General features: G+C 37.5%; 4 protein-coding genes and 1 non-coding gene across 5 annotated transcripts; 4 read left to right on the top strand and 1 right to left on the bottom strand.

Moving 5' to 3' along the window:
- Positions 1-509: 509 nt before the first annotated feature.
- On the top strand, positions 510-2200 carry LOC147855065 (uncharacterized). The gene is made up of 2 exons (XM_087330888.1): positions 510-1001; positions 1829-2200. The coding sequence occupies exons 1-2, from the start codon at positions 725-727 to the stop codon at positions 2122-2124; spliced, it is 573 nt and encodes a 190-aa protein (XP_087187014.1). The 5' UTR covers positions 510-724; the 3' UTR covers positions 2125-2200.
- Positions 2201-3349: 1149 nt separating this feature from the next.
- LOC147855064 (casein kinase 1-like protein 12) lies at positions 3350-11511 on the top strand. The gene is made up of 14 exons (XM_087330915.1): positions 3350-3704; positions 3943-3983; positions 4850-4919; positions 5014-5162; positions 5456-5551; positions 5641-5711; positions 6280-6341; positions 6421-6484; positions 6573-6657; positions 6753-6879; positions 7209-7288; positions 7417-7483; positions 9698-9768; positions 10388-11511. The coding sequence occupies exons 1-14, from the start codon at positions 3617-3619 to the stop codon at positions 11183-11185; spliced, it is 1869 nt and encodes a 622-aa protein (XP_087187041.1). The 5' UTR covers positions 3350-3616; the 3' UTR covers positions 11186-11511.
- A 347-nt stretch (positions 11512-11858) lies between these two features.
- On the bottom strand, positions 11859-20442 carry LOC147855063 (uncharacterized). The gene is made up of 6 exons (XM_087331422.1): positions 20162-20442; positions 14516-14702; positions 14284-14403; positions 13640-13750; positions 12619-12747; positions 11859-12529 (listed from the first exon to the last, which is right to left on the bottom strand). Exons 1-6 carry the CDS (start codon positions 20419-20421, stop codon positions 12344-12346), a joined length of 993 nt encoding a protein of 330 aa, XP_087187548.1. The 5' UTR covers positions 20422-20442; the 3' UTR covers positions 11859-12343.
- Positions 20443-22025: 1583 nt separating this feature from the next.
- LOC147855062 (pentatricopeptide repeat-containing protein DOT4, chloroplastic-like) lies at positions 22026-24914 on the top strand. Its single transcript, XM_087331635.1, has one exon. The coding sequence runs from the start codon at positions 22259-22261 to the stop codon at positions 24515-24517; it is 2259 nt and encodes a 752-aa protein (XP_087187761.1). The 5' UTR covers positions 22026-22258; the 3' UTR covers positions 24518-24914.
- Positions 24915-26388: 1474 nt separating this feature from the next.
- Positions 26389-26462, top strand: TRNAI-UAU (transfer RNA isoleucine (anticodon UAU)). Its single transcript has one exon. It is a non-coding gene; the product is annotated as a tRNA-Ile (tRNA).
- Positions 26463-26612: the final 150 nt, after the last annotated feature.

The following is a 26612-nucleotide window of genomic DNA, read 5'->3' as shown; positions in this document are numbered from 1 at the left end:
AACTCAGGTTTTGTTGATCGAATGCGATTCGGTTGTAGGTGGTTGGCAGGTGCTCGTTGACAGTAGGTGGTGCTCCAAGCAGATTCTTCCCTCCTAAAACGCTCATCGTCTGTTTGAAAAATGGATCCAAATGACAAGGATTAGGGTTTTAGTCGACAAAAATAATGAGTAGGGCTCTTGCCTCAGGTGAGTCGGGCTCCCAATAAAGTGAGAAGGGCTCCTGCCTTCACCTCAGTTGGGCTCCCCATAAAGTGAAAATTTGATGGCCTCTTTATGTATTGTACATATTGTACGTACGTACGTATGTATGTATGTATGTATGTATATGTATGTATGTATGTATGTATGTATGTATGTATGTATATGTATGTATGTATGTATGTATGTATGTGCTGTATGTATTTATGTATTTATGTTATTATATGTATGTTTGTATGTATGTATGTATGTATGTGTATATTGTATGTATATATGTATTTATGTTATTGTATGTGTGTTTGTGAAAGTTCGAATGAAGCACAGCGAATGGAGACAGAGCTAGGGTTTTACACAGAGCAACAAGACGAAGAAATGGCTAGAATTGTTCACCGTGGTGCCTTCATAGCCATAGCAGGAGAAAAGTCTCCTCAAGATTACTGAAAAGGTATCTTGCTTCTTTGTATTTATCAGACGAAGCGGAAGAAAAAAGCTCCTTTTTTTCTGTTTCCTTTCATTTTTCCCTGGCATGGACCCCTCAATGATGAACAATGATGGTTTGAGTAAAGAGATGAATAGTAATAACAACAGTGATGGTAATGGTAATAAGCTTCCTGTGAGAAGGTGTTATGATCGAGCTATGTTTGACGCTGAAATGAATGATTCTGATATAATGTTCACTACCAGAGGGGAAGATAATGAAGGTCTCTTCTCAGCTATGGCTATGAATTCCAAGAAGGAAACTATGGAAATTCCCTCTGTTGCTACAACTGCCGTGGAAAGCCCTCCTGTGGAGAATCCTTCTGGTTAGTATGTGTGATTTGCTGGCTATTTATGTATATGTATTTATAGAATGTAAATGCAAACGCATTTTTCTGTTCATATAGTGTATAAATACCAAGTTATTTGATATGTGTGCTATGGCATGCATATAAGATATATGTGGTATAGTATGTGTGTATCTACTTATGTGTATGATATGTATTGCTGGGTTTACATTGCATTATACAAGAAAAAATAGTGAAATTAATTCATGAACTATTCAATGCATGTACTAAGTAGGGGTTTGGCTAAATTGCTTTGTTAACTGCAAAAATGAAAATATTTTTTTCTGCAAATCAAGCCGGATCGATGATGACAATGGAACACACATATTTGTTTGAAATAATGCTCTCGAGTATCATAATGAAAAATTCAATAACCACAACATTGCATATTTGTTCGGTTTATTTTATTGATGTTGACATTAATAACAAAGAACACAACTATCTTACATCCTCTGATAAGAGAAACGAAATCTTGTCTTTAAAATGATGTGATCTTTTTTATGGTAGATCTTTTTCATTTCTTTTTCTATCAGATCACTAAAAAAGTTTAAATCACATAAATTTTGTTATTTCATATTGAGCAATACAGCATCTTGAGTTGAACTTCATGCAATCATATTGTTGACATGTAATGAATGACATAGGGTTATGTTTGATTGATATTCACTTACGAAATTCCATGTATTGTAAAGTTTTTTCATATGGGAGTTTAAAGTTTTTCTGTAAATTCCATTAACGTATGGAGGTGGGAACTTAACATCACATTTGAAAATCCCCCTAAAGCACAAAATTTGCTATAAATACAGGAACATATGGGAGTGGGAACTTTACATTTGTTTCTTGTGAAGAGAAGAATGGAGTGCCAACTTCAAGTGCAAGGAAGAAGCGGAAACATACTGCCGAAGATGAATTACACGATGAAATAAAGACTCAACTTTACTCCTTACTGGAAAACAATAGCAGGGTATTGGAATCTCACATCGAATCACAAAATCTTAATTCTCAGCTAGATAGGAATCAAAGAAAAGAACATGCAGAAAACCTTGTTTCTGTCCTCAGCAAACTTGCTGATGCTATGGAAAAGATAGCTGATCGACTGTAAGGCATATTGTCAAAGCTAGCAAATTTTGTACTCATTTTTTTTACTCAATCGTTAATGCTAATCGTGTACTCTTGTCTATATCATTATGTATTTTGTTATCCTATTCATGCTTCTTGTTTGTTTTTCATGCTTTTGGTATATGTATGAACCCATTGCATTTAATGTTAATGCTATATCAAACAACACCTGTGAGGGGATGTGATAAGTCGTTATAACATAGCTCTGTGGCGAGATTAAATCATTCGATTAATGGCCATTATGCTATATTTTTATTATCCTTGTGTTACATCTGGATTACATGTTTCTTAGTTTTTTGTTGTCACATTGGCACGGAAATAGTCATATATATGTCAATATGGTTACTAAAAGTGTCTTTTAATGGCAAAGCTGTTGTTTATAACTTTTACTGAGCAAATTTCTAGACCTCAAACTACAATCATGGCTGCTGTTTTTTTTCACTCTTTGGATGTATTTTGGGAGAAAATATCTAGATGATCTCAAACTAAAATTGTGGACAAGATTTTCAAATGTGTCGGACACCGTATTATTAAGTAGAAAGCTTAAAAACCTTAATGCTGCGAACCATAGCTTTATTGGCTCACTGTCCCACCAAGTAGATGAATTTTCTTTAGAACCTCGATGTTGCAAATCACAAGCTTTAGTGGTAGATGGTCAGACTCACTGTTATGTATGTACATTGGAGCATACAATTTTGATGAGGTAAACCTATTGGGATCCAAACAATGGTATCTAACGTTAGTCCGTGTATCACATAGTTTACTGAAAGTAACCATTATGGAAAACCTATCTCATTATTTACCAAAGTACCCTGAAGTTTTTCATACTTCTACACATTTTTGCTATCCATCTCTTTCATTGAATTTAGCCTTGGATGGTGGGATTGATCACTTACTTTTCAAGGCTTCAATGTCAAAACAGCCTATCTATCTCCCCCCCCCCCCACTCAGAAAACCAAAAAACATTGATAAATAGGGTTGGGGCCTGTTTTTGGCATAAATAACGAGAACTGGGGAGGGGAGGGGTATTTCAGTGAAATTGTGGAAGGGTATTCTGGGAATAAATGTTTTTTTATTTTATATTTCCTCTATTTATTATTATTGCCTATTTTATTTTTTGTCCCATTTTTGAAAAAAAATGAATATTCTGCCGTATTCTCTCTCTAGAATCTGGGGGGACACTCTCTCTCTTCCGCGCATCGCACCTTCCCTGGTTGCCTCTGTTTCTTTCTCGCATGAAAAGAAGAAGAAGAAGAAACCGAAGAGGATGATGATGATGGCGATGAAGGACGAGATACTTCCACTTGTCCAAATGTTTATCTCCCTTTCTCATCAGAGAAGAAGAAAACTATGAAGAAATAGACGAAACCCTAGTTCATTCATGCATTCTTCCATCTTGCGGAAACGTTTTGAACCCCAAATTCACTCATTCCCTTCTCATTTAACATTTGAAACCCTAATTTAATTCCTCTTCAATGCCATCGCCAATAGAAACCCCGATTGCAGACAAGTATCGGCTCGGCCGCAAGCTCGGCAGTGGTTCGTTTGGTGAGATATATCTCGGTAATTTCCTCTCCCTAACCATTGTAAATTTTCGTTATTCTTTAATCGGGACGTTATTCATAGATGCGAAGAAATTTGATATCTTTGTCTCTAATTTGTTATCCCTCTCTAACTATTTTAAATGTCTTTTCTTTCTGATTTCTGTGTCCAACTCTTTTATTTTTTTCTGATTTCCTACTCTTTAATCTTTTGTTTCATTGTCTGAAACCTTTTTTGCTCTCTCTTTCTCCCTATCCAGGAACCAATATCCATACTAATGAGGAGGTTGGAATCAAATTGGTTAGTTCATCTATTTCTCATCATCATTAATTGGTTAACATTTTCGTATTAAATTATCAAAGAAACCGTGCAGTAGTATATTTTTCATTCACAACTTCAATTTGTAACATTGTCGTAAACCCTTCTGCTGGGTGTGGCATTGTCATGTAACGGGGTAGGTTAATATCGCTGTATTAGATTGTTAATGGGTTTATGTAACCAAGATGATGCTAAAGAAGTCATAATCTGCAACATCAAATGGGCATAAAGTTTCCATTCGGGATTGGCAAATCATTAATTGGTTAACATCTCTGTATGAGGTTATTTTTGTGGACGAAATCCAGATTAGTTTAAACTCACCTGAAACATTTACAAGTGATAATCGCAAATAAACGGGCCTAAATTTTACTGCGATGTTGGTTTTGTTAATCAGTTTACCTCATCAACAATTACAATGATTTGTTCCCATCATGATCAAATTTAACAGTCAAAAGCAATGCCACGATGATGAGGTTAAAGTTTATTAATGGCATCGACATATTATCCCCATCATGATGAGACTAAACATCAATAATTGCTGAAACTTTGAAACAGTTCAATTGTCACAATGACCTGTTATCCTCCATCACGATGAAGTGAAAGGTGATGATATAATGATCATCGGGAGGCAATAAAATGTCAATTATTGCAACAGCTATGTCCTCATCACGATAAATGTCAAAAGATTGCCCCATCTCATAATGGTGTCACATCAATTAAATGCTTCGACAAAAAGTCACACCATAACTTTGAAAACCCAATACTGTGTCATGTTTGGACGCATAAGTACTTACCATTGATAAGATCCCCTTAATATCTGCTTCTGATGGTTTGAAAGAATGAATCAGGAAAATGTGAAAACAAACCACCCTCAGCTTGCATACGAGGCAAAGATTTACAAAATACTCCAAGGAGGCAGTAAGAGAACTTCGTCTTTCTTAAATGTTCTTTTTGGGAAGAGCAACTCAATTGGTTTTAGATTGTTTTCATGTATTTCTTGTTATGTTCACAGCCGGTGTACCAAATATAAGATGGTGTGGCGTGGAAGGGGACTACAATGTGTTAGTTTTAGATTTACTGGGACCGAGTCTTGAGGATCTCTTCAACTTTTGTAGTGGAAAATTCTCCCTTAAAACAGCACTCATGCTTGCAGATCAAATGGTGAGTACTTGTACCTTTTTCATTCTGTTAATGATGGGTATAACAAATCAACTCTCTCTCATCATTGTCTTGGTGGTATACTGTGGCATCCAAAGTAATAAAATTGAAAAAACTCAAGTGTGAACGTCACCATGGGCTCAGCCCCGTCCCATAGATCATGTTTCAGTCTCCCAAGGACAGCATTAAGAAATCTATCTATCTACCTCAAGGTCATAATGTAGAATAGTGCCATGATGGTGACGATGATCTTTATCACCACGTTTCTTTTAAGTTCTTTCCCAAAATGTGTGTAGCTTAATAGGATCGAGTATGTGCACGCAAAGAGCTTCCTTCACCGAGATATCAAACCCGACAATTTTCTGATGGGCCTTGGAAGGAAAGGAAACCAGGCATACCCAAATCTTAAACTTGAGCTCCTCCATTATTTTTATGATTCGCTTATGTCAATTTGTGTTAATAAATTCTGTTTCAATTTCAGGTTTATGTCATAGACTTTGGTCTTGCGAAAAAGTATAGAGATTCCTCAACTCACAAGCACAATGTCTACAGGTATCTCATTTTTTGTTTTCTGATTTTTGAAGGTGAACAAGAAAGAAAATCTCATTATCTCTTGCCATATTCAATGTTTGGTATTGATTAATTTCAGTTTTTTTATTTCTATTTTTTATTTTACGGTGGAAATGAAAACAGTTCAGAATTTTGGCGTGTATGCTTCTCAAGTATCATTAAGTATGAAGTAAATAATTATTTTAAAATGATCTATAGATTAGTTAGACTTTTTAATTATATTAGTCTGAAGGGTTGGTAACTGACCTAGATTTTGAGAATAAGGTCAAAATGTTAGAAACTTCAACTTAGATCTGTTATTGAGAAGGTAAACAATATAATATTATAGAGAATTATCTTATTTTAATGCCAGACCTTTTATATCTTAGATCATCCAAAAAGTTCCACTGCCATAACAAGTTTGTATTCATTTCTTCTAATAATGTCTATCTTTATTATTGGTTGTAAATCTGGACAATAATAAATGTTTGTAGCCTAACAGTCATAAATTGGTGCTGATTGGCTGTAAACATATCCTATTTTCTAATCCTTTGTCATTGGTGGATTTCAGGAGGAATATGAATTTAACTGGAACAGCACGCTATGCAAGTATCAATGCTCACTTTGGAATCGGTAATAAGATAATAACGCATTGTTATGTTCTTGGTAACTTTTGTCGTATATGTGATTTTCAAATATCTACTCCCCACAGAGCAAAGTAGACGAGATGATCTCGAGTCCCTTGGATATGTGCTCATGTACTTTCTACGAGGAAGGTGAACTTTATATGATTTTGGGGATTTGACTTTCTCTCTGTAGTTTAATGAACTTCGATTCTAACATATGAGATACAATCTTTCCTAGCTTGCCTTGGCAAGGGTTGAAAGCAGGAACAAAAAAGCAGAAGTATGAAAAGATCAGTGAGAAGAAGATGAAAACTCCGATAGAGGTATCAATTTTCTCTCCACATAAACATATTAGTGCAAAAGAAATGTTTTTGAGTGTTGCTGAAGTGGGTCTAATCCATTCTCTTCCTTCATATAGGCGTTATGCTACTCTTTCCCATCAGAGTTTGCATCTTATTTTCACTATTGTAGGTCATTGCGGTTCGATACTCAACCTGACTACTCTTATCTAAAAGGGATGTTCCGAGACCTTTTTATCCGAGAAGGTAACATTAAAAATTGGATTCTTGTGTGAGTGATGATATTATAGATGACATCTCATGTTTCAAGGGTTCTAAGCATTGATAAAAGAAATCTTGGGTTTTTTCTTTGGTCCTTTGACTTCTCAATCTTAACAGGGAAATGTGAACTATGGTTAATATACCTAGTATTGTGTGGATATTAGAATCATAAAATAGTCTCGACAAGAACTTAACAATCATGTTAAGTATCAACCAACAAACATAGGTATTGCTGTGGGTATCATGAAATTGTCTTGATAATAACTGAATAGTCATGATAAGGATTAACTAACAAGTATCTTGGGGAGTCTCAGGATTTCAATATGACTACATGTTTGATTGGACTATTCTCAAATATCAGCAATCACAATTATCCAGCTCTCCTTCAAGGCCTGTGAGTTGACTCAACCTCAAAAAAAAATCTGTAGTAGAATGCCATCAAAAATATGTTAGTTAATGTTATCGCTGGTTTGATGTATATTGTACTGTAATAAATCCAACATAAAATTTTGGTCTTTCTAGATCGGAGCTATAAGTCCAACCAGAGGCTTTAATGTGACATCAACTACTAACACTGGGTTTCTACCAGGTTCTCTTTCTCTCTCTCTCTCTCTCTCTCTCTATATATATATATATATATATATATATATATATATACACACACACACACACACACACACACACACACACACACATGTATGTATGTATATGAATATGCAAAGGTACTATTATGCTATTCATGGGCAGCCCCACATCCCCACCCACATGACTCGTGCCCACGTGAATCCACCTTTTCTACTCCACAAAATGTAGGAAATGACTTTGATTGGTTACAATTTGGAAAGTCCCAAGATCATGATGGATTAGTACGTGATACTTTATCTATGCCAATCACAGTTTGCTCCCATTGCTAGCACACATATTTAATAGAGCTGTGTTAAGATTTCAATATTAGCTGGAGAGAACATAGCATGTGTCTATCTTCAAAAGTGGATACCCCATTATGATTGGCCATTACTTGGCTAAACCATATGGCTCAATCCTAGAGTCAAAATATAGCTTGGATTGTTTACATACCCTTCACTTATGTTTTGTAAATATTAGTGACCTCCCCTCACTTACGTTATGTGTGCATAACACATATACACGAGACTACATGTACCTAGGAGTAACATTCACAAGGCCTTAGTTTTTCTTACATAAGGCTGCTTTTGCTCAACTTTCTTCTGGATATACAGAACTTGGTGCTCTTGAAAGACAACGTGCACATTTGCAATTCCAAGAGTCATGAGCTAAATTGTGACCATTTCATACACTTGTCACATCAAATCTTCTCTATAGAGTAGAAACCAAGGGACCAATTGTTAATAAGGAAAATAGCTGGAAAGATTTAGGAAGACCTTTAGTCTTAATTATTGCCCACATTATGAGCAAAGCATTGGTGCACCATTAATCCAGGTAGACATTGGAGCAACCCTAATAATCATTGAGCCATTATTCCAATCAGTGACTAGTATCCAGCAGCTTTGGAAGCTCCCTAAACAAAGGTACTCAAGGTTAGCACTTATGTCCTCAAAAGGACTTGCTGAACATGGACACATTCATTGTTGGTCTGTTGAAATGCAACAAAGGTGTGACTCACATGGCATAAGCAAACATTCGCTACCCTATTCCAATATAGCTTGGATTGTTTACATGATCCGAGCTGAGATTATCAACTTGGAAAACACCAAAAAATTGATCAGTTCCACAACATATCTTTGTAGTAAGATCATCCAATATAAGACACTTTTTACACACATCAGAGGATGGATTCGTCAGCAGGCCTTATTATATGTACATACATCTATCATATGCCCTGTGCAGTATGATAGGGCAGCTGCAAACTTCTTCACATCAATTGCAAATGGAAGTATGCAGATATGCACGAATACCTCTAGAAGAAAAAAAATTCCACTTGTATCACCAGGTAGTGGAATCTGAAGAACAGTAAGTTTGTCATTTTACTGTTTTTTATCAAATAAGAGGGAGATACCATTGCCTCTTTAAGGCTTTGGCCCACTGTGCAAGGTAGATGGAATATGAGGACCAACCATGCCTAGGAAATTTCTTTCTAGAACTCAAGAGACTAGGAGAAGTTGTTGAAGGATAACAATACGGTCACACAAGTTCATCAAGAATGAACAATCACATCTTTATTTATCCCCATCACTCCTTCCCTACAAGTCAATCAAGGGCTACACAACTTGGTTCCTGACCAGGACTTAACAAAGGGGTTACAATAGATTGGGCAATAGCAATTTTTCATGTACATGGGCCCAACCTTATGGACAAATATAGGCCATTATCTCCTGGCATTGGAAGTGCTTCCCTTGCTTCAGGAACCTCTCCATTCTAGATCGACATTTGTTAGACAAGGGCCATTATATCCCACCATCACTGGTGCTTCCCTTGCTTCAAAGACCTCTCTATGCTGGATGCATTTATGCTAGACATCTTTCAAAGACAAAATTACAATATATCTGACTTGAGAATCTTACATTTATAGATGATGATATTCTTTAGTCACGTTTTATTCTATTTCTATTTACTTTTTAGTTATATTTATTTTGACTTGTTCTCAAAGACGAGACAGCATTTTAAGATGTAATCTCTTGTTTGGCCTTATGGGGCATTGTGGCCTCTTAGAAGGCGTTAATATATTTGTCTTTCATTCTTTCTCCTCTGCATCCCTTTATTCAACAGGAAAAAATGTTCTGTTCACCAAATATAGTTTGCCCATGAAATGCCTTCTTTTTTGCAGATGTAAGTTGCCGACAAAGAGGCATTAATGGGGAGGCCACAAGATGTCCATCTAATGGTTTAAACGTCATGGTCAGTGAGTTTATCCAAATATAAATTATAGTTAAATTATTCATTTAATATCCTGTCCTGCCTTTTTCAAGTTTTGAGAAATTTTCATAAAACATTTAATAATACCCTCTCATGAAGTTACATTTAGTGTCTAAGTGTTAGATAGAGCTTTGCATCTAATCAAATTGTAGTGATTTATTTGTGAACTCTAACTATCAATTATTTTCCTTTTCATCAAACTTAGTGCATTCAAAGATCATAGCACTTTTTGTTTATTTTGGAGCATTATTTCCCACATGGTTATCAAAGGTTTACATGAGTACATGAGAAACCGTTGGCATAGACAGTTGTTACATCTCAAATTAAACTTTCACGGAAAAGTTTAGAAACTTGTTTGAAATATTGTGATTTGAAGCCTTCATAGACCAGAAAAATGAAGCTTAAGCTTAGCTGGTAAGGTTGTTCGCCAGAGGCCAGAGGGTCGCCCATTCAATCCCTACCTTCCCTACTATCATCCATTAAATCAATGCAGTGAGGGAGATTAGAACCCTGGTGCAAGGATAATTAAAACATTCTTACCTCTAAGGTACAACCATGATACTCAAAAAACCATATTTATGAGATTTCCATATTTCTGCAGAATGCAACTGAACTCCAAAATGGACGAAATTCAGTATTGGGCAGAGGTGGGATGATGAGTCCATCAAGGAGAGGTGGGGCAAGTCCAAGGAGACCAGCATTTGTATGTAGCAATAGTGCCATCAATCATGGTTTACCGGATCCTTCTCTTCAAAATGGACGACATTCAGTATTGACAGGAAGTGGGTCGAGTCCATCACGGAGGGGAATCACAAGTTGTCAAGGCTTATCAAAGGAAGTGGCGGCAGATCCTGCTCGATTGCTAAAGAGTAAAGTTACTTTGCCTATCAATATTCGAGCATCCATACAATCTGAGAATGGACGAAATTCAATATTTTCTGGAGGTGGGATAAGTCCATCAAGGATTGATTCATCTAGGAAAGCGTTTGCATGCCATGGTGATCGCAGAAAAGGCTCATCTAATGAAGTGGAAGCAGATCAGTGTCGATCACCAAAAACTAAAGTTTCTTCACCCACCAATTTTCGAGCATCAATGCAATCTAAAGTTTCTTCCCCCACCAATCTTCGAGCGTCGATGCAATCTAAACTTTCTTCAGCCTCTAATCTTCGTGCATCAATGCAATCTAAAGGCCCTTCACCCATCAATCTCCGAGCATCAATGCAATCCGAATTTTCTTCACCTAGTAATTTTCGCGCATCGGTGCAATCGATGTACAAAGCGGTTTCATCAGATACAAAGCATCCCATACACAAACGGAATCCACATGTTGGTTCTAACCATAGAGATTCACTTAAAGGTTTTCAGTTTCTCTCTATGGATGTTGATCATAGACAGTAGGTAATGGAATGGAATGTTTGGAGCAAGTAACTGTGTCATATTCTTATGGCAATCTAGATTAATGATAGAAATCTCTTGTAATTCATGCTATAAAACTTGTAAATAGTAGAGCATGTTTTGTGCTCCACTAGATACAATTGAGCACATTTTGTGCTACACAAGGTTAAAGCTGTGTAAATACTTTCAGAGCTCATAACTGACAGATGTTTAGAATCTATTTGCACGCATGTCAACAAGCAAGCATTTGCAATGGGTGTGTAAGACAGAAGAGATACTTGTTGTCTAGTTTCTCTTTGCTATGATAAGTTTTCTACTGGTTAAGCTTTCATTTTCTTGAGAAAATGTGGCCATTGTCTCATCTGTAGAATACGGTTCATTGCATCTCTAATATTAGAATACTCTTAGCCAATTACGAGATTTTTTTATGGGCTGTGATTGGAAATATAAATACTACTCTGAATGAGGGGATCCTTCCAAAAGATCTTCATCAAAATCTAAACCAAATTTCACAGTATGAAGACTTTCTGCCAAAAACTCTGTGATACTTGAAAGACCTACCATCAATGTATTACCCAAGATGTTAGAACCAATTTACTGTAATGCATGTATTTGATATCTAATTAATGTGTAAGTATACATTGGTTACACATAATAACATACACAAGTCTTTACCTTTTCAACAGAAGCATCAAGTTATTGAAGCATTAAAAAAGAACTATTTTCTCATCAAGAAATATATGGTTTACAGTGACTTTTCAAACTGGACAGACTGTCACTATAAACTAAAACTAATGCCCAACAATCTGTCTTTTTTAATGTCTCCAAAATACAGAAAAGATATCGACCCTAGCCTTTAGGCGGCCATCTGATGAGTTAAAATATATATTTTATCACACAACAAATGTGAATAATAGCAATGATTGGCCTTGGTAAATTAACTATTATCTAATTGAGTTGGAGGTATCAGAACTTGCCACAATCCATCCATTTCTTTACAATGTGAAATCTAGTGTGAAATGCTGAAGAATCTTATTAAAGATGTGCAAGCGGGCCCATCTTTATTCAGCTCTTATGAGACAACACTACATATTGAAGTGTTTTCTTGAGCTCTTCTTTGCTTCATGCTCTGCATGACACAGAATTTAAAAAGGCTTCGAATTATGAGGAAGGTGAATCAAATGCAGATGTGATTCCACCATCAATAATAAGACTTGATCCAGTCATGAAGGAGCTATCTGAAGATGCCAAAAATAATGCAGCTTTTGCAACTTCTGCTGCTTCACCAAATCTTCCCATTGGTATGTACTTTAGTAACCGTTCTAGCCTCTCGTTCAATTTGAGATGCTGAAACAAAAGTACTCAAACATTAAATCCGTTTGACATAATCTTGTCATCACTGTCCTATACTTAGCATTCTTTATATTCTGTACAACCTGCATCAGGAGATTCGTTCTCAAAGGCCCAGGGCATAAGGCATTTATTCGGATACCTTCACGTGCATGGAAGACTGCTAGTTCCCGAGTCAGGGCAAGTATTGCTCCTTTGCTGGCTGTGTAGGCAATCTGCAAGGGAATATTACTTTTTAAGTGAAAGAAAGAAATACAAAAATCTCTTTTGTTTTTTGTAAATGTATCGTAATAATGCAGAAATCTCTCTTTCTTTCTTTTTTACATGGAGTGGCTTATTCGTGACTAGCCAATGGCAACCTAGGGGGCAATACCATTGTGATTAGACAATCGCCTTAGTTTCAAATTTTCAACCCACACGCTTCCCTGTCAAAAGAGAGACAGTACAATGGATTTTGCCATATGCTTCCAGAATCTACACCACAGAATGGTTGACAAATAACATCAATGCACCAATACTAAATGCTGGTGTTGTCATGGGGTAGAGGAATAACAAGACTATTATGGTTGGACATATTTGTGGGTTGTATGAAAAAACCTAAACCCTTTCAAACACTAAAATATTTGTTTGGTTCCATAGTTGCATAGAAGCCTGTTCTGTCCAAACTGAAACCAATCCCACACAAAATGGCATGTTTTGCCAAAATAAAACTGTGTTTTTTATAAAGCCAAAAACTTGTCCATTGGGTGTCTTTATGAAAAACACACTTTTTTAACATTAGAACTAAATGCATGGTCACAGTTGCTTGTTGCCTTTCCACTTTTTTCCGTCTTCTTTACGAAAATAGGCATCAAAAAAACATTAGGCAACAACATTCTGAGGATTCAAAGATGGTTCGTTGCCCTAGATGACTGGCTAAGGTACTCAACTCAAAACAAAGGGATGATAAGGTTGAGAGGCAATGTTCCTTATATGAGTAGCTCATACAGGAAGATAAATTAACGTGTCAAAATGTGTAATTAATGGATATATTCTTCATGTCACACATATTATCTACTTTATTCCACAGCAATATCTATTATCATATAATGCAGTAAATGAATAGACCTTGGGAGATGACGATCCAACAAGGCAAGCCGTTGATGAAACATTTATAACTGAACCACCACCAGATCTTTTGATGGCTGGAATACCATATTTACATCCATATATTGTACCCTAATATAAAAAAGAAAAAAATGAAACCAAGGACTTTTCTGAAAAAAAAATTGATTTAGTCAACTTGGGATGTGACATTAGTCAACACTCATAATCAAAAAACAAACTAGGCATATAAAGATGCCAATCACAGAAAGAGAACAATAACTGCAACATTTACAATATATGATAATGAAGCATACATGCACCATCTTAAGTTAATGAGAACTCCTAATATGAAAAAGGAAAAAAATGAAACCAAGGGCTATTGCAAAGCAGGAAAATAATTTTTTTGGTCAACTTTGTATGTGACACCTAATCAGCACTCATAATCAAGAAAACAAAATAAGCATATAAAGATACCAACCACAGAAAAAGAACAATAACAGCAACAATTATAATATATGATTATTAAAGCATACATGCACCCTCTTAAGTAAATGAGGCCCCTTCAATTACAGACATAGAACTCGACTTTCTGCAAGAAAAGGCAGCAACGCATGAAAAAATGAGATAAATACTTTTGAGACTAATCAGAATGACATAATTGACACCTTGAGATTCACTGATAAAGTTCTGTCTATAACTTCACTTGGAGTACTAATTGCATCATAGTCCAGTTCATCCAATATCCCAGCATTATTGAATACGATGTGGAGACCTCCAAAGGTTTCCTAAGAAGGAAATAAACGTTCATGTTAGACAGGCCAAGTTGCATTTTCCTTGTTACAAATTTTAAATAAAAATGTTAGACGGGTGAAAGAATGACGGAGCACAAACGAGTACCTCAGCTTTTGACACCATAGCTTCCACTTCTTCTGGATTTGAAACATCTCCACAAAAACCTACACATCTTCCACCAAACTCTTTCACTGCATCGGATGCCCTTGCAACTGCTGAGATGCTATTATCAGCAACAACAACTGAAGCCCCTTCTTGAGCAAAAAGGAAAGCAGTGTGTCGGCCAATGCCACTGAAATGATGTTTCCAACCTCTCTCTCTCACTCTCACTCTCTCATTCTGTCTCTCTCTCACTCTCTCGTTTTTAATGAAATGAGAGGGATAATATTGCCTCTTTAAGGAAGGCTTTGGCCCACTGCGCAAGGTAATGGAAAATGAGAACCAAGAGTACATGAGGCTTTTCTTGCTAGAACTGAAGCAACACAGGGAGAAGCTGAAGAACAACATGGCCACACAAGCTCATCAACAAAGAACAATCACAGCTTTCTTTAACCCCATCACTCCTCATGCTAAAAATCAATCAAGGGCTACACAAATCGGCTACCAACTAGGACATTGCAATGGGGTTACAACAGATCAGGCAATAGCAATTTTGCTATGCACATGAGCCCCAGCCTCATAGATGAGGATCTCACCACCCTCGTCATCAACAGATGAAGGCCATTATTTCCCGCCATTGTAGGTGTTTCCATCGCTTCAGAGACCTCTCCATTCTGGATCAACCTATGGTAGAGATCACTCAAAGAAAAAAAGTAAAATGTATAGCTATGCCTTAGAAGTATTTTATATGTACAAAGGTTTGTCAATAAACATAGATAAAACTAAAGTGATGGTGTTTAACGCCACGGAATCATGGGCAACAAGATCAAAACCAAAATTCTTCTTGGGAGAGGAAAAGGTAGCATACATATGATCCTTGAAGTAACATTTAAAGGCTGTATGTGCTCAAGTTTTTCATGAATATGCAGCCCTTGGTGCTCTTGAAAGACAATGTGCACATTTGCAGTTCCAAGAGGCAGAAATTGAATTGTGGCTATTTGATATACTTGTCATACCAACTCTTCTCTATGAAGTAGAAACCTGGGGACCGAGTTTTAACAACGCAAATAAAAAGAAGGATGACCTTTAGTCTCCATGATTGCCCACATGATCCTCGGAGTAACATTTAAAGTCTGCTTGTGCTTGATTTTATTGTGAGTGCTCTTGAAATACAATGTGCACATATGCAATTCCAAGAGCCACGATTGAATTGTGTCTATTTGATACACTTGTCACACCAAATCTTCTCTATGAAGTAGAAACCTCAGAACTAAGTCTTAACAAGGGAAATAACTGGAAAGATTTGGAGAGAACTTTAGTTTCAATGATTACATGCATGGTAAGAAGTAAAGCATTGGTGCCCCATGATATAATCCAAGCGGAGGTTGGAGCAACTCCTATAATCATCGAGGCATTACTCTGATCAATGACCTGTATCCAACAGCTTTAGGAGCTCCCTGAACTGATATTATCAAGTTGTTAAACAGAATAACATGGATCAGCCTCACAACATCTCTTGGTAAGAAGATGGACAACTATACGACACACTTTTTACACACATCAGAGGATGGACTCATTATCAGGCCCTTTTATATGGACATACATCTATTCTATGCGCTACACCATGTGATAGAGCAGCTGCAAACTTCTTCCCATCAATTAAAGATTGATGGTAGGCAGACATGCACGAACACCCATAGAAGAAAGAATTTGTCAATTGTGTCATTGGGGATTGGAATATGAAGAGCACTATGTTTTGTCATTGTAATGTTTTTATGAACTAAGAGGGAGATCACATTGCCTCTTTAAGCAAGGCTTTGGCCCACTATACAATGTGATCTAAAACGAGAACCAATGGTGCTTGGGACTGTTTTTGCTAGAACTCAAGAGACACCGGGAGAAGTTGAAGGGAAAAAATACAATCACACAAGCTCATCAACAAAGAAAAATCACACCTTCTAAGTTGAAGGTCACAGGTACTCCTTCTCATGCTACAAGTAAATCAAGGGCTACACAAATGGGTTCCAAGCAGGACATTGCAAAAGGTTACAATAGATTGGGTAATAGCAATTTTTCATGTATGTAGGCCCCAGCCTTGTGGACCACGATCTCACTACCCTTGTCGTCAACAAATAAAGGCCATTATCTCCTCCCATCGCCGGTGCTTCCCTCGCATCAAAGACCCATCATTCTAGGTTGATTTATGCTAGACATCTCTCAAAAGACAAAATTACGACATACCTAACTTGAGAATCTTACATGTATAGATGACAAGTTCTTTAACCAAGTCGAGGTTCTTTATTTACTATTTTACTTAGTTACTTAGTCAAAGACAAGACAAATTTTAAGATGTGATCTCTTGTTTGGTCTTATAGACCACTCTGGCCTCTTAAAAGATATTTAATTTCTCTTTCTCTCTCTCTCTTTGGTGAAAACACACAAGTATATTAATAAATGTATGTGAAAAAACACTACTTGCAATGGGTGTCATAGTGGAGTACGGTCACCCACTAATTACGTGGGTAGGGAACATGTTGAATTGCCAATAAGCAAGATGAACACTCCACCGTGGAAAGAATTTCCACTTGCTCCAATAAAGAAAATTGTCACATTAGTAATCCCTACAACTCTCGTAGATATGCTTTGACTCCATGCCTGCCATCAACTACAAAAGCATTGTGCATATCCCAATTATGGCGCAATCCCCAATACCTCAAAAAAAAGGAATAGGATCTCTTATCTCTGATTTTGGGTCAACCTATGTGAATTGTGCAAACATCCACTACCTTGGCATCAAATACCACTATGATAAAACTTGCCAAATTTGAGAAATATAACTTCAAACCTAACAAGCAATCAAACACGGTATGAAACAATGAGTACTATCTTCCATTTGAATAGTGCAAAAGAAGCAATGTCCCGTTGCTAGTCCACGTCGCTTTAGAACTAATCCCAAAGGCAAACCCCCAATCAAATCACTCCAAATGAAACCCCCAATATTTATTTTATTTTGATTTGTTCTCAAAGACGAGACAACACTTAAGATGTAATCTCTTGTGTGGTCTTATAGGCCCTTTTGGCCTCTTAAAAGACGTTAATATATCTTTCTTTCTCTCTCTATGACATTGTTCCATGTGCTCAGCTTATGCAACGGCTAGAAGCCCTTGGTGTTTCTACATATATGCAATGGGGAATCCATGCACTCTATGAATCTGTGTCAGGAAAAGTGTGGTCTTCCATAGGTTTGTCAAAGGCGGTGGCTAGCACTATTGGAGTGAAGCAAGGATGCCCAATATTGCCCACTCTCTTCAGTCTCTATATAGATGAGGTGTCATATTACATAGAGAGATTTGAGGGTTTAGGAGCATGCCTAGCAGGTATAGCTATACAAATATCATTATATGTTGATGATATTGTGTTGTTTTCTGACTATCCAGAGGGACTACAAAGATATCTAAATGCCTTAAAACTATTTTGTACGGACAAAGATTTGTCGATAGCTATGGATAAAACTAAAGTGATAGTGTTCAACACCACTCAAGCATTGATAACAAGATCAGAACCAAAATTCTTCTTAGGAGAGAAAAAGGTGACATTTACAGTGCCTAGGTTCTCCTTACGGGAGGCCGCTTGTGCCCGACTTTCTTGTGGATATGCAACCCTTGGTGCTCTTGAAAGACAATGTCCACATTTGCAGTTCCAAGAGCCACAAACTAAGTTCTGGTTATTTGATACACTTGTCATACCAACTCTTCTCTATGGAGTAGAAATGTGGGGTCCAAGTTTTAACAAGGTAAATCATTGGAAAGATTTAGAGAGACCTTTAGTGTCAATGATTGCATGCATGATAAGGAGCAAAGCATCGGTGCCCCACGATATATTCCGAGCAGAGATGGGCGAAGCCCTTATAATCACTAAGGCATTCTTCCGATCAGTGACCTATATCCAACGTCTTTGGGAGCTCCCTAAACAAAGGTACCCAAGGTTAGCACTTATGTCATCACGACAACTGGCTGAAAATGGAGAGGTTCATTGTTGGTATACTGAAATGCAACAATGGTTCGAGTCACATCGCATAAGCATAAATGCTCTATCCCCATTCCAATATAGCTTGGATTGTCCTCATCTAAATATGACCAAAGTGAAAAAGAATAGAGTGATCCAAACTAATAATATTAAATTGGAAAACAAGATAAAATGGATCAGCCCCAAAATATCACTTGGTACGAAGATGACCCACTACAAGACACTTTTTACACACATCGGAGGATGGATTCATCGTCAGGCCACCTTATATGGACATACATCTATCCTATATGTTGCGCAATGTGATAGGGCAGTTGCAAACTTCATCACAGCAGTTAGTGATTGAGGTAGGCAGATATACACAAATACCTCTAGAAGAAAAATTTTGCCAATTGTGTCATCAAGGAGTGGAATCCGAAGAACACTATGTTTATCATTGTAGTGCCTTGTATGAAATAAGAGGAAATACCATTGCCTCTCTAAACAAGGCTTTCGCCCACTACACAAAGTAATGGAATATGAGGACCAGTGGTGCCTGGGACTTTTCTTGCTAGAACTCAAGAGACATAGGGAAAAGTTGTTGCAGGACAATAGTACAGCCACACAACCTCATCCACAAAGAACAATCACAATTTTCTTTAGCCCCATCGCTCCTACTAATGGTACATATGAATCAAGGGGTACACAAATGGGCTCTCAACCAGGACATAACAAAGGGGTTACAGTAGATCGGGCTATGGCAATTTGTCGAGCACGTAGGCCTTGGCCCCACGGACCATGACCTCACAACAGAGGATGAATGTCACTTGCTCGTCTTTCACATGCGTGGCATACAGTGCAATTCATTCAAGATATGATGACATATTAAGAGGGAGTGATAACTTAATTTCCATACTTAAGACACCACCTAGAAGGTTGAGCTCATATGTGTATGCCTTATTCACGCATAGAGACTTTGTACTTCAATGTATGAATACCCCTTTTTAGGAAGTAGACACATATCAAGAACACATGTATACTCTGGTCCCATAGGTCAAAACTGGCCTCTTTATGGATGATAAAAAGAAATCTACATTCTAAATTCTCTCCATATGTGTGATCATCCCGAAGACACCCAGATGCACTTGAGTAACTTCACAATAACCTCCTTCTACCATACCAAGCAACATTGGATACCATGTCCTCTCCACATTACTCATACCATGCATATCAATTATGCACTTCATGCTTATCCACCATGAACTATCAATTATATTGACTCCCATGCATTAAGATCGTTGCCATGGATCTTTAGGAAACCTAGAGCTTTTATTTTTGTTTCAGTATGGATAACATGACATCATCAATATTTGCAGTCATGAATTGTCTTATAGGCCAATATTGGCATCTAATTGATGTTAATATATATCTCTCTGTCTCTGTCTCTTGGGTTTACCCTAGTGGCAAGCTATGTATTCTATGAATATAGTTCAGATACTTTCACACATAGTACAAATAGCCGAATTAAACAGTTTCCTCAGAACTTGTGATGAAAAGATGGGACAAAAACAATTTTTTTTGAAATATCTTTTATAATTAAAAAACCAAAGCAAATCTCACAAAAAAATAAAAACAAAAAAGCCCTACTTTCCAGCACCAGTGATTAGAGCCGTCTTCCCAAGCAGCTTTCCAGGTCCGTAGTGAGAGTGCATGCCAGCTTTGTATGAAGGTGAAGACGAGGAGAGCTTCTGATCATCATTGTCTGAGGATTCTGAGCTGAAGAAAGAAACGATGGAAGAAGAAGAAGAAGAAGAAGAAGACCCATCACAATTTAGGCCTTTGCAGAGTGCTCTGTTACAGAGAACAGAGCTTAGATTTGTTATTCTTGACCCTTGTATTCTCTGCATCCTGGGAGGAGTAACAAAAAGGAAAGAGTGTATGCATAAAAAAACGCCTTGTATCATGTATGTATGAATCCGCAACGGTTCGGTTTTGGCTCAACCGGTTTGGGAGATTTCCAACTTGAATCGAGCCGGTTCCTAAACCGGTAAAGGCTTTAACCGGTTTATCCAAACCGATAAGCCTTAACTGGTTGGGGAACCGGTTTAGCCCAAAACAGTTTGGTTCAGCTTGAAGCATCCCAAACCAAGTTCAAACTAGTTAAGGAAGCTCAAGTCTAAACTGAACCAAACCACCAAATCGATTAAAAACAGTTTAACAATTCGGTTTAGGCTTGAGCCGAGCCGGTGCCGACTTAGTCACCACAACGTTGGGCTTCAGCATTCTAATGACTCCTCACGAGAGGAGAATGTATGTTTCTACCGCCATCGCATCCTTTGGATCTATCTTGACCATGTGTTGAGTATACCAAGCCAGGTGTATTGAGATGCAATGGCATCATTGACCCTTAAAAGGCCATTCATAAGGACGATGGTTATATGATGCTTATGAGTGAGGTGGTGCATGTTTGCATGAACTCTAGTGGGTTGCAACTAGGACAAAAAAGTAAATTCAAGGGTTGAGTGAAGTGTACTTACATGTGAACATGGTCAATAATGAGATGGTCCTATTGAAAGTCAATGCCTCATCGATCTTATAAAAAAGTAGTTATGACCAATGGTTGATGTGCAACATGGATGATTTGTGTGTCCCCAAAGTGAAAGATAAAATGATTTTGTTATGGAGCAACCAATTATTTCCTCGCCTACTTTATTGATGCTTTGTCCATCCTCAAATACTTGGACAAAAAGACTTTCTTTTCCAGCATTATGGAGAAGGTGTTTTCTCCTTGGTTAGGATTTCTCCACCCTCATACAATTAATATATAACAGCTCATTTGTTTTGCACCCAATGATTGTTTCCTTTATATCTAGTTTTTGTTGTCACTTCCCAAATCCCTTCATGCCAAAATAACTTCCTATTGCCGCAAACAAAAATTGTTTGCCATGAAACCCTTGATTCTACCTATCACTAGTGGTTTAAAAATTGTTCCCGAAAAGAATCGGCCACACCCTAATACAACCTATATTCATTTGCTAGGAATGCTTCTCTATTCAACATATTGGAGACGATGAGTCAATGTTGCCTCTCATTTATACCCTTTGGATATACATATACATAACATTCACCGAACCACAATTTAGCACTTGTTCATTCCAAAGCTAATTCCCTGGACAAAAACAATTGATGCTTTTGCTACCCATAGTGGAGATGCTTTTGCTACCCATAGTGGATAGACATTTTCATGCAACAGAGCACACCACTTTCACTGTAATATGCAAAATCACAATCAACACTCGCTCATCTGAGAGATGATTCCCAGACAAAAATCATATAATCTATGCTTTCGCCACCTCTTATCAGTTGTCATGTCGAGGCAGCCCAACGGGAACCCGACGTTTCCACATGGTAATGTTCCAATTCGTTATAAATGTAAAATACCAAAATACCCCTAGCTTTATGTATATTTGCCATAATACCCCTGTCTAGGAGCACCTCAGTGTGCTCCAGAGGGGGGTGCTTTGTGGAAACGCTCAGGATTACCAAATTTTGAGACTGTGATGGAAACTGTAATGGAGCAGAAGAATTGTAGAATCCCTCTGTTCATTGTGACCCCTAAAGATATTATCCTGCTTTTCCCCTGCTATGAAGCAGAATGTTAACTCAAGATTCTAGATAAAAGGTCAAATTTTATGCACTGATATTAACAAGGATGAAACATATGAAGTCATTGTGTGCTAGATTATGAGATTTAAGAGGACGAGCTTACCCAATAAGGAAAGTCTTCTTAAAGCTATTGAGAACCTTGATTGCAGCATATTGGAAGGTTTCCATGTCTATGTAGATATCATACATGAATGCATAATGTCGAACGAACTTGTGGAAGGAAGGTGTGTTCACATCCACGTGAGTAAACGAGGCCTTGAGAAAGACACATTCATAGAGAATAAGCTCATTAATTTGTATGCTAAATGTGGTAACATGATCGATGCATCTCGAGTTTTCCATACCATGACTCATCAAGACGTTGTCGCATGGAGTTCGATCATTTCTGGATATGCTCAACGTGGTGGTTTCAGTGATGAGGCATTCAGAACCTTCCAGAAAATGAGAAAAGAATGCCGTATAATGCCAAACAAGGTCACCTTTCTATGCATCTTAGAATCACTTGATGGTGTCTCGGCTGTAGAAAGAGGTAAGTTGGTCCATTTCGACATAGTTAATCAGGACATGGAGCTGGACATTATGTTGGGAACTTCTCTTGTCAACATGTATGGTAAATGTGGTAGTGTGGAGGATGCATTTTGTGTGTTTGATAGAATACATGTTCGAGATGTAGTCTTGTGGACTGCGATGATAACAGTCTACACTCAACATGGGCACGGGGAGGAAACATTGCAGCTGTTTAAGCATATGGAATGTCAAGGTATTGAGCCAAACGAGTTTACATTCACCAGTATTCTTTGTGTATGTTGTGACTCTACCATGGATCTTATGTGGAGCTCAAGAGTACATGTAATGCTTTTAGTATCCAGAATTGAAATTGATGGTTTTGTGGGGGCTGCCCTTCTCAGCATGTATGCAAAATCGGGGAGGTTACACCATGCACGCCAAGTCTTTGATAAACTCGAAAGAAGAGACGTTGCTTCCTGGACAGCATTGATCACGGGTTATGCCCACCATGGCTTCTTAAAAGAAGCTCTCACACTCTTTCAAGCAATGCGATTGGAAGGGTTGAAATCAGATGTGGTGGTCGGAAATGCACTCATCGACTTGTATGCAAAATCAGGAGACTTGGATTTGGCAAGGAGAGTTTTTGAGAATATGCACACACGAGATGCTATATCGTGGTCTACCCTAGTTTCTGGCTATGTCCAAGAAGGCTTTCATAACGATGCAATCGAGCTTTACGTGCACATGTTGTGGAAGAGAGTTTATCCTGATGAATACACTGTTAGCAGTGTTCTTTGTGCTTGTGCCAATCTTATGACATCACATGAAGGTAAATGGATTCATGCTTATATAATTGAGTATGAACTTGAAGCAGATACCTTTGTTGGGAATGCTTTGGTGAACATGTATGCAAAATGTGACAGCATGGAGGATGCTAATTCAGTGTTCAAGCGAGTGGATGAAACCGATTTAGTATCGTGGAATGCGATGATTTTAGGTTACGGACGCCATGGTTGTGCAAAAGCTGCATATAGCATGTTATGGGATGCCCTAAAACAAGGGTTAAAACCTGATGAGTTTACATTGAGTGGTGTCCTCAACGCATGTGCAAACGTTGGCATGCTCGCTGAAGGCAAGGAGGTTCACAAATATATAGTGAAAACAGGATTTAAGGTGAATAATGTGGTGGGAAACGCACTCATTGATATGTATGCAGCATGCGGAAGCTTACGTGAAGCTCATACAATTTTCGAGGACATGTGTACAAGGGATGTGATCTCATGGTCATCTATCATAGGAGGTTGGGCCCAACATGGTGATGGAAAGCAGGTTCTAGCCCTATCCCAGAGGATGCAGCAACAGGGGTTGAAACCTGACGAGTTTACTTTTAGTAGCTTATTAATTGCATGCAATCATGCCGGACTCATCGAGGAGGGTTGGCATTGTTTCCAGATGATGGTGATGGGGGTGCAAGATGATGCCATGTCTCTGGCTTTTGAGCACTATGCAGCAATGGTCGATCTTTTTGGTCGGTCAGGTTGTTTAAATGAGGCGGTACAATTTATCGACATGCTACCAATTCAACCTCATTGTGCGATATGGATGAGTTTACTAGCTGCATGTCGCAATCACGGAAATCTTGAGCTTGCGAAAGCATCGGCTCAACATGCTTTCGTCTTGGGCTCGGAAAATGCAGGAGCATATGTGTTGTTATCGAATATCTATGCTATGACCAATGCACACACCCAAACGATGCAAAATCAGATGGATAATGATTGGTCAGATGTTGACATAGCATCAACATGGATCGCTGATTCCATGGAGGAGTAACGAAACTAGCCATTCACTCTCTTTGAGGAAACAAGATATATTTGAGATGGGTAACTAACTACTAACCTCATGAGTGTGTTTACTCGAGTCATGAAATATTGGAAACGAAGAGGGAATAAAACCCAACATGGTGAAGAGAGCACTAGAGACTCAGTAGACAGGTTGAAATGAAGAATGGGGTGCTTTTTGACCTGAGGAAATGCTCTTTTAGGTTATTTCAAATTGATTTAGTTCACAAAAGGATGCTCATACACTACCCCCATAACTTGTTGTACAATTGTCATCGAAACAACATACATTTGTACATGATGTCATTTTGTGCATATAAAAAGCATTGGTATGCTTGCAAATTGGTAGCAAGATATTCATTTAAATCAAGTTTTTTCTTAATCGTGAACTGAGATTGGACATGATGTCATTTTGTGCATATAAAAAGCATTGGTATGCTTGCAAATTGGTAGCAAGATATTCATTTAAATCAAGTTTTTTCTTAATCTTGAACTGAGATTGGGACCTAAATGAGACATCGTTTTTCACCTCTACTTCCTAAACCGAGTTTTCAGCATATTACAACGTAGACTAAACACAAAAGGTTTAAGGAAGTCTATAAATATTTTCTGAGTGTTCCTTCGAATTAAAAATTTGCATTTTGCTTCATGTGAGAGTCTTTTTCGTCATTGTGATAATAAGCCACATTATTTCTCCATCTTGTTCTTTTCATCCTTAGTGATAAGCCATAGTTTCTTATCAAACAATATCGTAGGGGTCAAATATCACTTAGTGTACTAATGACTAGACATTAGGAAATGTAGGTGTTGAATGCATAAACAACTTTTATTTTGGTTTCAATGTCGATATTTAAAATCATGATTTGTCTCAAAGGTTGATTTTGGTCTCTAGTATACCTTAATCTCTCAATCTATGAGACTTTGCATAAAAAGCATCTCAAAAACTCACCCAAAGCAATTAAGTTTCATTTTACATAAATACTCCCTTTGAAAAACATTGGGTCATTCCCACCAAGAGGGCAATCCGATTTGTTATGGACATTATTACAACTAATCATCTTCAATCCAAATATATATAAAGGAAATTTAAATATTAAAATGAAGGCTACATAACTCTACTATTTGAAAATCACCTCACATAAAACACTTTGATTTAACAACCCTCGATATCACCAAAAACATTTTCCCAAACAAGAGGGTGGATGATTTTGCATGTGTATTGACAATTTTGTAGTACTCATTTTTTGTGAGATTTGACCTCATTTTGAGGTTTCTTGTAAGATTTATAATGTATTACAAAAAGAAGAAGAGAACATGTGTGTTTTCAACCACCACCACCGATAGAACTTGATGAAGGGCTATGGGGCTCATAACATAGATACACTCCAGCTCACCCATAGAAGCTCATAACAGTCCAAAGCATGGAGATTGAACAATAGAGTTAACCAAAAAAACTGATTTCTTTTCACTAGTTGAACCACAATGGCATCGTGCTAGACTTTATTTCTTTAGTTTATCGGTCATAGTGAGTTGTTCCAACTATTGTTATATGTGATTCACCATCATTCTCACAATGTCTAGAGCCTTCAATCTTTTATTCACTACAAGTGTTTGTTGGAGCTTTGTGCTTCAATTTTATTTCATACAATGAGTTGTTGCATTGATCTTTTGGTTTTCTACCATATTTGCACAATGGTTGATTAACGAAGTACGTTTAGCATGGGGGAATACACCACATACATTTCCTTTATGTTTGTTAAACATGTTAAGGATAAAATAAAAGGTAAAGAGATATTAAAGAAGGATAAAGGGTCAATGTATTAGAAGAAAATATATCTTATTAAAGAAAGTTCAATATCAATGAGTCCCGTAGCTCAGTTGGTTAGAGCGTTGGTCTTATGAGCCGAAGGTCGCGGGTTCGAGCCCCGCCGGGACTAGCCCACCTTCACCTATATACATGCACTCATCAATATCAAGCAATCTTCATCATTGTTCCTTAGAATTGCTTGGCTATTTCAATTGACTGATTTTATGGCAATCACATCTCGTTCGTTTAATTGCATTTTGCAAACAACTACTCTACGTCT

The sequence above is a fragment of the Azolla caroliniana genome, unplaced genomic scaffold, assembly GCF_043228905.1.
Source record: "Azolla caroliniana isolate FFs.n. ecotype wild unplaced genomic scaffold, voAzoCaro1.0.p SCAF_15, whole genome shotgun sequence".
Classification (NCBI taxonomy): domain Eukaryota; kingdom Viridiplantae; phylum Streptophyta; class Polypodiopsida; order Salviniales; family Salviniaceae; genus Azolla; species Azolla caroliniana.
The sequence above is the reverse complement of the archived record's forward strand: the minus strand, read 5'-3'. Positions and strand labels throughout refer to the sequence as shown.